This window comes from Salarias fasciatus, chromosome 15, assembly GCF_902148845.1.
Source record: "Salarias fasciatus chromosome 15, fSalaFa1.1, whole genome shotgun sequence".
Classification (NCBI taxonomy): Eukaryota; Metazoa; Chordata; class Actinopteri; order Blenniiformes; family Blenniidae; genus Salarias; species Salarias fasciatus.
The window spans coordinates 9,465,979-9,480,712 of record NC_043759.1 but is presented as its reverse complement, the minus strand read 5'-3'; the positions used below and the strand labels follow the sequence as shown (position 1 = coordinate 9,480,712).

General features: G+C 44.7%; 1 protein-coding gene across 1 annotated transcript in view; it reads left to right on the top strand.

Annotated features, from left to right (window-relative positions):
- The first annotated feature begins 2,265 nt into the window (after window positions 1–2,265).
- Window positions 2,266–14,734, top strand: part of sgk1 (serum/glucocorticoid regulated kinase 1) — a 30,443-nt gene continuing 17,974 nt past the window's right edge. Inside the window, exons 1-3 of the mRNA XM_030109648.1 lie at window positions 2,266–2,429; window positions 2,895–3,075; window positions 7,161–7,400. Coding sequence (XP_029965508.1) covers window positions 2,947–3,075; window positions 7,161–7,400 — 369 coding nt within the window. The 5' untranslated portion in view covers window positions 2,266–2,429; window positions 2,895–2,946. The remainder of the gene's footprint in view (window positions 2,430–2,894; window positions 3,076–7,160; window positions 7,401–14,734) is intronic.

Below are 14,734 nucleotides of genomic sequence, written 5' to 3'. Positions count from 1 at the left end.
AACGACAGCGGCAACTTGGACCATCTCCCTCTGAATGTGAATACACATTATGTAATGGCATGATCTGCTCAAAAACACTGCTGTCATTTTATTCACTGTTCAGTTAAGAAATGATAACAAACCGTCGATCAGACAAGAAGTGTTGTCAGTAAAATCAGGTCTGTCTCTGTTGTTGTGCAGCTGAGTTCACAGCTGATTCTCCCAATCATTGCTTGCCGTCATTACCTCTGAGTCAGTGTTGATTGGGCTCCTGACTGATCCTGATTGCAGCGAATCCTGCACAGTCATTGTTTCGCCCCGCAACGAGCGCTACATCCATCTCTGCAGGAAGCCGAGGCAAAGAGACTCTCCTGCCGCACAATTACGAGTTTCATTTCCTTGTACTCAACGGAGTGCTATTAAGAAATACCTTTAAATTACACAGAGAGTTGAGTCATTTATCTCCAGTGAAGCATCAGGCTCCAGTCTTTCCTTTGTAATTGTTTCTGTTTGATCAATACAGTAACAACCATGACAATTGTACGATTGCATTACTGTTAATAAAAAAGACTCTTTTTGCAGACAAATTGTGAATTCAGTGTGTTAACTGCTGTATTGGCTGCACTATTTCACAGTTCATCTCCTTGAGCAGACTTTCAGCAGAGTTAATATTTACAGTGAAGCGAAGGACTGTTAGTATGTCAATACTCTGTTGGATTAAACGGATAATTTGAGGGTTTGATGTTTTGGGAAATAGCCCGGGACAAAACAGGGGCATAGGCTATCTCAGCATATCGACGGCAAGAATATGGTTAAATAGATGCGTTAACCTTTTACTGGCTGAATTAGGATTTCCTGGAAACATTTCTTCCACCAATACTGACATCGAGGGAAAGCATATGATAGAATTATTATACATTTTTTTTAAAACTAAAGTAGTAGGTGAAGCTTAAATAATGAAAAAGTGTCTGATCTCCTTGTATGTTTGTCTTTCAGTGACACTGCTGAGAGGGACTTTATAGACTCCATGTGATCCTCAAAAAGGGCGAAGATGTCTACAATTAAACATTGTGCTTTGAAAGATAATTTGCCTGCAGGTATTCGCTCCTGAAACATCGATAGCACTTACACGGACACACACCGACTCAGCCTGTTGCTGCGAGAGAGAAAAACACACAGCTCCTTGACTCTGCTCTCGTTACTTATGATTCGAGTCACACTTTGACATTAGGCGCTGGAAGCGCCCCAAGCATTGGGGTTTGTGAGACACAGCGGATGAAGGTCAGAGTATAAATTAATTTTCTCATGAGTGAAGTAAAGTCAGAATTCATTTGATAGATGAAAAGCAGAGGGACGTACTTAATGATGGACTCGCGACCCGTCCAGGGTGTTCCCTGCTTGTGGCTCCAGGCCCTAAAGCAGCAGAGAGGAGGATATCTGATTGCTATATTAAAATGCACATTAAAAAAAATGAGCTGTTCCCTCACTGCGATTTGTTTTTGGACAATAAAGCTTGTTCATGTGTTGACTGAAGATGCTTTTGTTCCTGCGGTACACATAAAGTACATGGATTCATAAAGTATTCTGCGTTATCATACGTGGATGTCACAACAGGAAATTAAACAGCTCCCATACTCTGAGTACATAAAGCCCGGGACTCACACACAGCTGTGACGAGGTGTGTGTGTGTGTTTGTGCTCTTTCATTACGCCCTCAGCACTCATCTCAGTGGAGACATATTTCATGTGCCACAGTCCTCGCTGGGACAATTTCAGTGAGAGGAGGAGAAGGAAAACATGGAGAGAGGTGAGGTGAGGTGGATGAAAGGAGGGAGAGAGGAGAGGGGGAGGAGCCACCGGCGACTGCAGCAGAAAGCTGAGTGAGCGGAGGAGAAGGGGGAGGGAAGAGTTGAGAGAGAGAGAGAGAGAGAGAGCGAGAGAGAGAAGGGGAGAGGAGGGGAGGGGAGGGGAGGCAGCATCTGCTCACTGCAGAGCCTTTCATTGATAAAGTAGTGGTGATGTGAGGCAGGGGACTGCAGCTGGACACATCGCGCACTCTTCATCACGCTCTGACTGAGTCCTCCTCAGTGCACCTCAAACCCTGCCGAGGACACACACACACACACACACACACACACGCACACACACGCACACGCACACTCCCTCACAGGCACTGATCACACACTGACACGCTCTCACTGAATCGCACAGCATCATCAGCATCATCACAGACTCTCCCTCCTCCTCCTCTCCTCCTCCTCCTCCTCCTCCTCCTCCTCCTCCTCCTCCTCCTCCTCCTCCTCGCTCCATCCTGTTTTTGGGGAATGCAGGCTTAGCAGGAAGCAGAGGGACACCTGTAACTGAGGAGTGGGATCCAGCTTTGTCCTCAGACACAAACAGACTGCAGCAGGATCAGTGGAAGCCAGCCAACACAACAGCGTAAAGGTAGAGGTACGTGTCGATTCCCTGCATGTGGCGAACTTACTCTCACTTCCAGTGATGCACTCAGCATGTTGATGCACTCAGACCTGCATGTATAAACTTCACACACACGGCGTTGATGCTGTGACAGTGCTGAGCTGTAAACAAAGCTGCTTCCTCCTCACAGCAACAGGAGCTTGTGTCATCCCCCTTCGCTTTTCCCTCAGTTTATCTTTCTGTTTTTAACGTATCTCACGTCTTCTTCTATCTGCCTCAACACGTCAGTCTCTCATTGATCCCGTTCTTATCGCAGCATCCCGCCTCTCGCTGCCTCACGCTCAGGTCCATCTGCCTTCACCACCTCCTCCCGCTCTCTCTTTCCTCCTGCATCCTCTTGTTGCTGCCTCTTCCCTGCATCTCTCCTGTTTTCCCGTCCTGCGCTCACGGCTGAGATATCAACTCTGCCTCGCTCTGTCCCCTTCGCTCCTCGCCAGCCCTGCCCGTCATCCTGGGATCTACCGAGGCTACCGGGGTGCCGGTGTCAGCCATGAAGCTGATGAACGGAGGAGGTGGAGGTGGAGGAGGTGGAGGAGGAGGAGGAGGAGGAGGAGGAGGGGGAGAGAAGACTGCCTTCTCCTTTAAGAAGTGCTCTGCCTTCCAGTTTGTCAAGAGAAAGGTGAGTTGGGATGACACCAACATTTTGGGATACTGCACTTTCATCGTTTGCCCACACACACACACACATGCACGCACACACACGTATGTGTGTGTGCGTGCGTGTGTGTGTGCCAAAGATGATGTCACTGAAAGCTCAGCTGCTCTAATGAACACATTTCACTGACTGCGTATCTGTTCTAACAGTGAGTGTGAGGAGGGCACCTCTCTTTGAAAACACACTGTTGCGTTAAAGAACTCCCAAGTGTGTGTGAGTGTGTGCGTGTATATGTGTGTGACACAGCTATAACGATGCCGCCGAGCAGATTAGATCCCATAGTTAGGATCCACGCAGCGTATCCTGCTTTATGGCGCGGCGTTGTCACAAGGCTCAGTGCACGTGTAATGTTAATGATTTGCTTCAAACGCTTTCATTGGTCGACGTGTTTGTGGAAGTACTTTCGCAAACGCGCAATCCAGAGAGCTAATGGAGTACAAAATTGTACCTCGTGGGTTATGTGCAATTTTTTTTTAATGACACCTCATAAGTACTTATAAATGGTGACTAACAGCCTTGACTTTTATTATTGCAACACTGGATTCTTATGTCGTGGATGTGTCAGACATGTCTCATTACTGATCTGTTTTTATGGTGTCATAAGCCACATGCTACACAGTGAGACATTCAGGACACAAACCAACAAAAACTGTGATAATTTTATGACAAAAAGTCCCAGGAACTGGAAAAAAAAAACATGTTAATGGAACCAAAATATATAGTCACAGATCACAACCATGCAATCAAATGACAATATTACAGTCTAAACTGATATATTCTAGTCTATTTATCAACACATTCATCAGTAGGTCAGTCGATCCACTGGTCCATCAATGCATCTATCCATTTTTAAGAGGAAACGGAACTTAACCGAACACCCAAACCGCCCTCTGCTCTTCAGGGATGTTCTCTAGAGGAGCGGAAACCTCAGATACCAGCAGTAGGTTAATGGATCGTGAAGCTTCTCGGTCATCTGGCTGACGTCAGATCTCGCAGAATCACAGACGCATTAAAACTTTATCAGGAATATCAAGCACACCGCAAGTGCTCCTAAAAATAGATTTGGAAGAGGCGTACTCTGCTACTCTGCATCAATGAGAGGAGACAGTAGCTTATAAAGACTCTTTTTTTCGTACTTCTTTGATCAAAATATTTCTGTACATGTGAGAAATCAGACAGTTAGCACAAAAAAAGTGTAAACATTTCTTACATAACTTTGTTGGACTTTTGCCAATAATATTTGTGCATCATTTCCTGATTCATTAAAGAAAAAAACAAAACATTGAGGAGCCAGTGAGAAATTAATTGACATTTTATTCACTCACCATTAAATCCTCATAACCATGAATAGATGTAAACAACTTTTTCCAAGAAACATCAAGAAGGCATGCTGCTGCATGTTGGCGACATGCTGACAATAACTGTGCTCAAGGTTTCTATATGTAAATTTAAAAAGAAAAAAAAACCATCAGTGTTTGTCAGAGTGGCGAGCTTCAGTATAAGCTGCAAACTGACTAAAACATGCCGAGTTTGACAAACTGCTCAACTTCTGCCTGCTTAAATGTGAATAATTCGCGGCTGATTTCCATGAGATCAAAGGAGAAGACGGAGTAATGTGGCTCCGGGCCATAACAGGAAGGAATAACTAACATCACTTCCAGCTTGGGGAAGAGAAGCGGATTGATGCATTCATTCAATAATCAGTGTGTGGCTCTGGGAATACAGCCCAACATTATTATTTTATTCATTACTCTCAAACAGTGTAATAACATCAAGAAAATAATAAATAGAGGGTTTTAATGCACGTGTTATTTACACCAAATTGACAGATTTGGAGCCCTGAGGTGAAAATTTCAACAGAATTGTAACATCAATTGTTATTTTTCTTTGCTTTGTGTGGATCTTCGGTCTCGGTGTGCTGTTGTTGTTTTTTTTTTTTTTTTAATTTATTTCTGCCTTCCCAACTGGGTCATCCAAAATGTACGTTCTGGTGTCTGTTTCGGCCTCATATGGTGTGCAGTATGGTGCGGATCACTGATGAGTCGCTCCGCGAATACGGGCAGATTGTGTTGTGTTAACACCCACGCAAAACACACATGTACTCCCACAGGGACCGTCTGCTGCTCCGAGTCTCCCACAAGACATGTGAAATGTCCGTCTATCTATCTATCTATCTATCTATCTATCTATCTATCTATCTATCTAACCATGCATTCATCGATGATGAATAACTGATAAGTGATTCAGACCAACACAAAACAAAAAACAAACCAACAAGTGCGAGCACACACACGCTCAGGAGCTTCTCGATATGCATCAGCACGCAGCACCAAATCAGAATTAATGCCTGCTGCTGTTCGGGGTTTATTTGCCTCCCTATCTGTGTCTAAGTAGCTCTAATCACATAACGAGGAGAGGGTGAGTCCAGACGCAGCTTTGCGTCGCACAGATCTACAAACGAGGATGGGAAATGATAGAAGGAAATATAAAATCAATAGCACTTGGGATGAATGCTGGGCATTTCAACAGAGAATGACAAATCAAGAATGATATCAGAATGGCGGCGTTGCGATCGTTTTCAGAACGATGCAGAGCAGACGAGACATCTGAGGCTGCTGCATGTGTTCTGGCCAGTGAGGTGAATCCACGGGGTTTTGTCGACACCTATCATCAGTTCGCTTGTCAGTGTGATGTGTTAACAAGAGACACGAACTCAGTCTGTTTGATCTGTTAGATCATACCCGAGCATTTTTCACTCGGCTTTCAATCTGATGACAAACAAAGGAGACAACAAACCAAAAGTCCTCTAATTAGATGGAATGTCGATCACAGGTTCACTCTTTTCACTTTGGTGTGAAGAGGTTCGTGTTGCACAATTCTTTTCCTGTGTGTGTATGTGTGTGTGTGTGTGTATGTGTGTGTGAGAGATCAGACTTCTGTGCCAGTCCTGCTGTGACTTGCTTGTTTTCGTGTTGACCTGCTGGAGTGTTTTTCCGAGTCCGTTTTTCCTCTTCAGCCGACATGCCTTGACACGCTGTCTGGCTACCCTTCGACTTCAGCATTCAGTGTGTGTGTGTGTGTGTGTGTGTGTGTGTGTGTGTGTGTTCTACAGCTGTCTGAACCTTACGCTGCTCAGTCACAGAAGCTATAGCCCTGTGGTGTTTGCTCAGTGTTCGACTGACGCGGCAGGATGATTTCACAGGGATCCTCATGAAAATGTTGCAGTTTGTCCATGTCAATTGGCTTCTGTGTGCCGTAGGTCTGTATATTTTATAGAAACACACACACACACACACCCAGCTTTCCACTCTGGTAGGTCTTAGTGACAGCAGGAGCGTTGTACGTTGTGTGCTCGCATGCACCGACTCGTGCCAGCGTTTGTGATGCAACCCCATCACGGACGAAGCCCCGTTCGCTGTTGACGCCATATGGCTGCGTAATGCGTGTGTTTCCGCCACTGGCAGCAAATTCAAACATTTTAACTCGCAACAATTCGTCGGAGTTGCACTCGTGTCGACTGACCTTCGCCTCTGCAGACCAGCCTCCTGAGATTTTCTCGTTTTTTTTTTTTTTTTTCCAGAAGCGAAAGAAACTCAGGCCAGTCAAACACAGGCAGACGAGCACTGGCAGCTAGACTTTGATTTTATACCTCATCTCGCTTAAGAGAGCCATCAGAATTGTACTTTGTGTCATCAGTATGCAGCATATGCGTGCACATTGCTTATACATGTCTCTGGTGAGCGTTCCCCTGTGTGGGAAAGCACAGAAGCAATCTGTGCCTCTTTGAAGAGCGTTTCTGTGTGTGTGTGTGTGTGTGTGTGTGTGTGTGTCCCACTCGAGCTGCCATGTAGTCAGGGATAACGTGACAAACCTATCTTCTCTGATCAAAAGTCGCAGCTGGCAAGGCTGGCAGTGTGTGTGCACACTGTGCGTGTGTGTGCTTGTGGAGCACCTGTGTGAGCGCTTCTGAACGCACGTGACTGCAGCTGAAAGCAAGCGAGGAGCAAAGGTGGAAATCAAACCGACGTCTGTTTCTTTTGCTCGCGCAGGTCAGAAGATGGATGAGGAACCCCAAAGTGAGCGTGGAGAAGGCCCCGGGGAAAGGCCTGGTCTACCCCTGCTCCAAGTGCCCGCTGGCTGACGAGCTGTGGTACACACACTTCCCCTCGCCGTACGGCTGCTGCCACTACACGGGGCTGCACTGCGCTCAGTACTACCACCCGGAGCCGTGCTCGCCGTGTCCCGCCGGCGGACAGACCAGCAACCACGAGAAGAGCAAGGGATGCAAGGTAGGACACATGAAGCTGTTTTTTCTTAGAGAAAATACAACTGTTCATATGTTTTGAAAACTTAATAACAGGTGAAAATGAGGCGACTACAGCTGATTTCTCCATCATGTACAGCAGGGAAGTCACCCACTCAACTTCTGTCCTCCCACCTTAAAACTCCCCCTGTGGCCTGACGGTGGAACTGCATCAACAAACACACTCCCTCGCATCACTTGACTCATTTCACAGACCCACCACTGTTTGCCCATTAGGTGCAGTTTGAAACAAGTCAAAGGAGCAAATTAAATACTAAAAGGACTCGAGCCATTGTTCTGCTTCGCTTTGTTCTGCCGTTATGCTTCATCACGAGTTTGGTTGCATAACATAAACAGTCTTTTGTTTTGTTTTTTTTTTTAAGTCTGCCCTGCTGCACATCATCCTCTGCTTTTTCTCAAATTAGCGCACAAGGCACACATTCAAGTGGAAGTCCAAACACTGTAACTCTAAAATATAAACCCTGCAGCATGGAAAGAAAACAAGCTGTCAACACATGGCTATCCCAAACCCAAACACACACACACACACACACACAGTCATCTTTCCATATATGCTAATGCTGCTGCAGGTGTCCAGTTTGACCTTGGTTATGCAACGGCAATCACAATAGCTGTCCCACTGCTTATCAATCACTGTATCCATCAGCCGGCTCCCCGCTCGTGTGTCTTTGTGTTTCTCCGGTCCCATGGGCGTCAGGGGAGGATGACTCATCGCCATCTCAGCAAGACAAAGCCACACTCTGTCTCCTCCCTTTGGATTTCAGCGTGCTCAGTAAGAAACCACGCTCAGATGTGTAAAGACAGGAAAACGGGATCGTGTTATTGTCCATCACTTCCACTCTCCATGCTGCAGATCTTCGCTATTTTTCCTTTTTTTTTTAGCTTGAATTTCACCCTGTGACTCTCCAGTAGTCCGAGTCATCTGCCTCAGTGGAGATAACTGGTGTATATGTGTGTAGAATAATGAAAGATCGGGATGTTGTGGTTCGTGGGAGAGCCATTGAGCTACAGTAGCGTTTCTTATCTCCCTGCGGGTTTTTGATCGACACTTTGTTAAATGTTTGACACTGTACAAACTGAACTGTTATTTGTTCCTGTGAGCCACACTGTACCTTTTGTACACGCCGTCCAAATAACTCACGACTCGGGGAACTTTAATGTTGGCTTGCTAAATACTTGCGGGGCATGACGCTTGTTCAACAAACGGCGCTCTAATAGAAACACTGCGGTCACACGCTCCGCTCGGCGCAGGGCCACCCACGACCTGACTCAAATGCAAATGAGCGAAAGCCTCACTATGAAATTTATCAGCCCATCAAAGTGAGCCGCATCAGGCGCTGTCAAGCGACTGTCTCCGACTCGGGCTTAAGAAAGTGGGGCGACGGCTCTGAGAGGCTGCTGTCACATTTCAAAGGCCGCGACTAAGACACTGGATGACAACTGTGTCAGATTACTGTTAAGTTCACATCGACAGAGGGGGAATTCTCACGAGGCGTTTGTCACAATTTTGATGCATATTGTTCCTGTTCTTTGCTGATTTTTTTGCAGTTTTCAATGTTGAACTACATTGTTTCACTGCGGCTGTTTAACAGTGAATGTCAAACTGCAAGAGGAACAAAAATACATTTTATAAACTCAACTTTTCAATTAATATAAGGACATTTACCGAGTCGTCTAACACTTGAATGCTGTTTCCCTCCCTGACAGATTGCCCACTTCCTTCTCCTCCTCATTAAAAATCCATCACACCAGTTTCCCCCCCCCCCCTTTTTTTCAAATTGCAAAGCATCGGCGCCATTAAAAATGCAGGCGACTTAGCTTAGCCTTGACCCGGTGCGCTACAAAGCCGTCGCCCCGCCGCTACTTCTGATGAGTCTGTGAGAGCTAAATATAAATGTAGACCAAGCTTTATGGTGCTGATTTTATCATCACTGTACCAGATTTATGACTCTGCACTTTCCTGCGAGTTACAGACTGCAGGGAGGAACCGAGCAGGGACGAGCTGAACTGAAGCAGAAGAATGAGGAATAGGGAAGTTCTTCAAAATCTTAAAATTTTTATTTTCTGGTCTTTTAAAGGGGTAAACATTAGCCTGTGGGCTATTGTAGGGGGCAAATGAGGAATTTATGGAAGCAACATAAAGACATAAAGTTCAGAAATACTGCAGCGACAGAACGAGACGGGAAGAGCTGAGGTGACAGTTTTATGAGAAGGTAGGAGATGAGGTCAGGCCGTGGACAGAAATCAAAGGCATAGCCCTGTGAAGAGGACATCCTGTACCGTCCACGCACGCACACACACACACACACACACACACACACACACACCATGCGAACGCAGCCTTTTCATTAATCTCTTTAATCAGGCCTGTACTGTTCTTGATGACGACTTAATCAAAAGAAAAAGAAAACGGACTTGCTGACTTGTAGTTGTCGCAAAATTTTATCGCTCTATCATCATGAAATGTCAGTACTTTTCCAAAGATGTGGTTTCTCAAAACCTTTACTGCCTTTAACAGTTGTTGTCTATAAGCTGGACTGCTCTGCAAATTATGTGGAGAAAAAAAAGACATCTTTCATAAAAAAATAAAACATATTTTTATAATGGAGAAGGATCACACTTTATCTAAAGACACAGCGATGATTCTTTGTGTGTTTGTTTGTTTTGTTATTTACTGTATTGATTATCTAGGTTAAATTTCAGAATACCATAAAGACATTGCCATCCAGCTATTATCAAGGATAGGATATGTTGGCCCAATAATAAAGAACAATGGTGTGAAGTTTGAATAACTTGTAGAAAGTACCATAATTAAAAAAAAAAAAAAAAAAGCTGCGAGATATCGATCCATCCGTGCAATACAACTTCCTTTTCCATAAAACTATGTTGACATTTTATGTGCTTGTCACTGTTTTAAACACTGATTTCTGGAACAACCACAACAAAAAGATACAGAGATTTGCATCCTCGCAGCCAGTAGGCGCCAAGTTTAGAGCCTTTTGGAAGAAGTATCCTCTCTAAGTTCATGCAAATGCGCTTGAGATCAACTGCTGACTCAAACGTGCGAATGTGATTTCCATTTAACTCGTGATGCGCCGCTAACCTGTAGCTCCTGTCGACCCATCGTGAGCTGGTTCTGGCTCCGGCCCATCAACACCGACCTATATAAAGCAGTAGCAGAAGCTGTATGGATGTATTGAAGGAATATGTTCTCAAACGCTCATGCTTTTAATAATTTACACCATACGTTACATAAACCCAGAGCTATTATCTAAGTAGCGCAGTAGCGTCGGTTTGCGGTCAGTTCCTTATGGCTTGTTAATGGATAAGGTGATTGGGTTAATAATTCAACGCCGGCTTCACCTGACCTGCTCAGGTTCCATTTGCGTTTGCTGTCCGAAACTCATCCATGCGGAAAAAACAGTGAGACGACAGGACAGAGGAAGGAGGCGAAGCGGGGAGGACGAAAGGTGACAAAACCCAAAGATATGCAAGAAAACTGGTGATTTCTCTCTACTCCCATGCATTCCCATGAAATGAGGGTGATCAATAAGATCTCAGCTTAAAAGAAGAAAACACACTAGAATAAAAAACCTCTAACAACTGAATTCAAATGGAGAAAAAGCTTTATCTCATTAGTTAACGACGTGAGCACATCTGGGTAATGATTTGTTAGTTCGGTCATTCTTAACCTTTGTCCTCATTAAAAAATGACATGGCTGTGTTTTTCATCTTTTAAAGGCCGTTCTTCAATGAAAGTGAGCAAAATACATATAAATATTTAGTCCTGAATGCGTCACTGAGTGATATCAGTGGAAGAAATCAGGAGTAAATGTGGTAACTTGCGTGTAGGTTTTGTAAGCTTTGGTTGGCTGCGACGCTCGGTTCTCCACAGAGAATTAAAAAAAAACTCTGAACTCTGACAAATCCATCTTTTCTGTACACCCTCAGTAGCGACACGGCCCTGCAGGCTGAGAGCTCTGTTTCGAGAATACTAATGTCTTGCGTCTGAGTCAGTGGATCGGTCCGGGAGGTGAGATCCTGACAAAATCCCAAACTCCGGTGTAATTTTTCATGATATATCGGGAAGCAGGAGATTAGAAATGACCTCTTTTTATTTTCACATATTGACTGCTGACATTGTCTTCTGGGAAAAAGCGATGTGTCACTTTTATGGTGCATTGATTTCTTTTTATTTTTTACGACGTGCGAATGGGTTTCTGCTGGACTCTGAACTCCAGACTTTGTCTCTGGTGCTCCCTGATTGGAGACGTGTCTCTTTCTTGTTCCAAGAAGCGGCGGACCTGCGACGCTTCACTCCTGGAGGGAGCTAATAGTTAATGACTTGTGTGTCGTATTCAAAGCCGGGACAGCTGCACTGGTGCCCTTTTGCTGGCGCTCTGCTGACGCTTCCGAGGCGGAAGCTTGACCTTCGGTCTAAAGACAAACCAGCTGCTTCAATCTTGTGAAGACTGGATGAAAAATCTTGAGTTTGCTGCAGATTTAGGCAAGGCAAGTTCATTTGTTCAGCACTTTTCAGACACGAGGCAGTTCAAAGCGTTTACATAATACATAAAATGACATTATTCATATAAATAAGGGCGGACTCACTCTGTGCATCCAAATGGTAATAATAGATTTCTACGTTGGTGAAGGAAGAGTCGCTGCATTGCTTTAAAAATGAGTCTGTGGTCAATTTAAAGGAGCAAATTTCAAATCAATCAGGATCACCTGTACTTTGGCTCCTCTCCTCAGAGAAATTAAGAGCTGGGAGTTATAATCAGTTGCGTTCTGAGGTTGAAAACAACACCAAGCTGGTTTGTCTGAGTTGTATTGCCTTGGCCTGACGTAACTCTTTCTATCCAGGTCATCTCTCCCGACAAGCCCTTGGTTTTGTCTCCGTCCATCAACGAGTTCACAAAAACCCAGTGACCTCCAGCTTTATTTGCGTCCGCCATGAATTACATTTTCCTCTCAGTAAGGGTTTTTTTTTTTATCTTGCCTTGGGAATAAGAAGGAATTAAGAGGAACAAGGCGCCAGGCCCAATTATATTTGACACAAAGAGCAACACGGAGAGCCTTGGGAGTCAAAATCCCTTTCCGAGTTGTTGACTTGTTAGACATAAAGTAACCAGAACTGCGTAGAGATGCCTCTCATTCCAAAACGCTGTCTGCTCTCTTCAAAGGATCCAGTCCATTCACTCTCAGCTTCCTTTCTCTTTTGTTAATGACCTCTGCAAAAATCACACTCAAAGGTTAAGACACCTCACAGTGAAACAAATAAGATGCAGCACAGAAAAGCATCAGTGGCAGAAGTTTGAAGGAATCAGCTGTTGACTGTTGAAACATGGCACTTTATATCCACATACTTCATATTTTATCCTGCATCATATTGACTAATATTTTTAAACTTCAAAAAGCAGCTATTTTAGCACCACTCTAATGAGCGAGCTCTCCCGGGGCCTGGAAAACGCCTCCATGATGCCAATGTTTAGCATAAATTTAACAGTGGAAAACTGCTAATCTTTTACTTCTGTTTTGTTCAATAGCCAAGCGCTTTGGCAGGAGAAGAATGCGGTCGCACTCCAATAAACTTCAATAAGCTTCCCTTGCATGACCCCTCCTCCCGGCTCGCGGTAGATGTACTGTATCCATATCCCGGCGTGGCACGGTGCGCGTATTTCCATTGCTACTGCGGCATTATTACAGGCAGGGTCTGCCTGAGCCAAGAAGGAGATAAATAAGTGGAAGCACTTCATACCTTGGCTGCAGCTTCCTGGGTTTGGTTGGATGAGCTTTGCAGTGTTTCACACAAATCCACCTATAATGAGGAAAGCTGGAGAAGGGAAAAGTACGAGCAGTGTGTTATTTTCATGAGGAAACCTCAACAATGATATAGATAGCGAAGCAGTTCAAGGAACACGGAGACATGCAGCGGTTATCCACATGTCAGGTATCGAAAAGATATTTACATCTATGGTGTCTTCTATTTTTTCAAATCCATCAAAGATTGATTAAAGATTGCAGCATGAGAGAAAAAAACAAACCTGGTCTGAAATGTTTCTGATGCTGAGAGTTGCATAACTGAGATAAGTGCTGTGTCACTTCATACACTCATGTGGATGAAACGCCCTATATCTGAGAGATCCTCGCCTGCATCGCTGCCTGCTCCTCGCTCTGCCGCTCGTTTAATCCCTCCACCGACCTTGACCTACTGAGAGCAACGCCCTCCCTCGCCGCGCTCATTGTGAGGGAATTTGGGAATTATTGTTGTTCTAATCTACCCTGAGAACCCGGCTAATCCCGTCTTCCATCTTGATGTTCCGGAGCTAATGCCAGAACTGCTGAGACTCAGCAGCACCCTGACGATGCAGTGCAAGTTTTTTTTTTTTTTGTCTCTCCCATTCACACACTCAGCACTGCTCGAACGGGCGAAATGAGGCTCGGAGTTTTTAGGCACACTTTTCAACAGAGCTTAAAATCGACTTGCTCTATTCAAACTCACGTCGCCACAAACATATACTACTAATGAGTATTGCTACCATGATCTGCTCTGATTGTTCTGAAACGGCGATCCCACCTCTCACTGGCATCAGGTCTAGTAACCGTTTGGATTATTGACACGCTTGGCAGCAGATTTCTGCGTCAGCCAGAGTGCCATAATTACATCTGTTTCTTTCGCCGCCCCTGTGAGGATACCGCCGGTGGATCCGAGTGTCTTAACAGCTGCTGTAAAGCGGAGCTGTTTGCAGCCTGACTCACTGCAGGGCGCGCTGACGTTAGCCGGGAGGTCAGAACACCGGCTGTGCATAAATACAGAATCACAGGCCGCTGGTAAAGGTATGTCGTGTTTTCATATAGGTCCATTCAGAGGAGTCGACTTCATTAGACGTAAAAGAAAACAGCAGATTTTTCGATGAGATGAAATGCAATATTTTGCTGTTTACGCTGTTTTCTAATCTCTGCTTTGCTTTTTTTTTTAATCAGTCTGCCGAACAAATGTTTTTCTCAGGAAGACAAGAAGGTTTGTTTGATGTCAAAACAGCAGACAATAAAAGTCTTTATAAGCCTCAGTGATTAAACGAATGCTGCTACTTCATCTTTAGAGAAAAACAAAAATAAATTAGACATTAGAGAGTTTAAGAAGGAAGCTTAATGCTGAAGCACAGGTGAACCCTCCAGACGAAAATCCGTGTACTCGCCAATATTAATGTTTCATTACAAAAGCAACCTGGACAAACTAATCGCCCAACATGCTAACTGCCTCATTTTCTGTGGAAACACAATATGTTTCTGAAA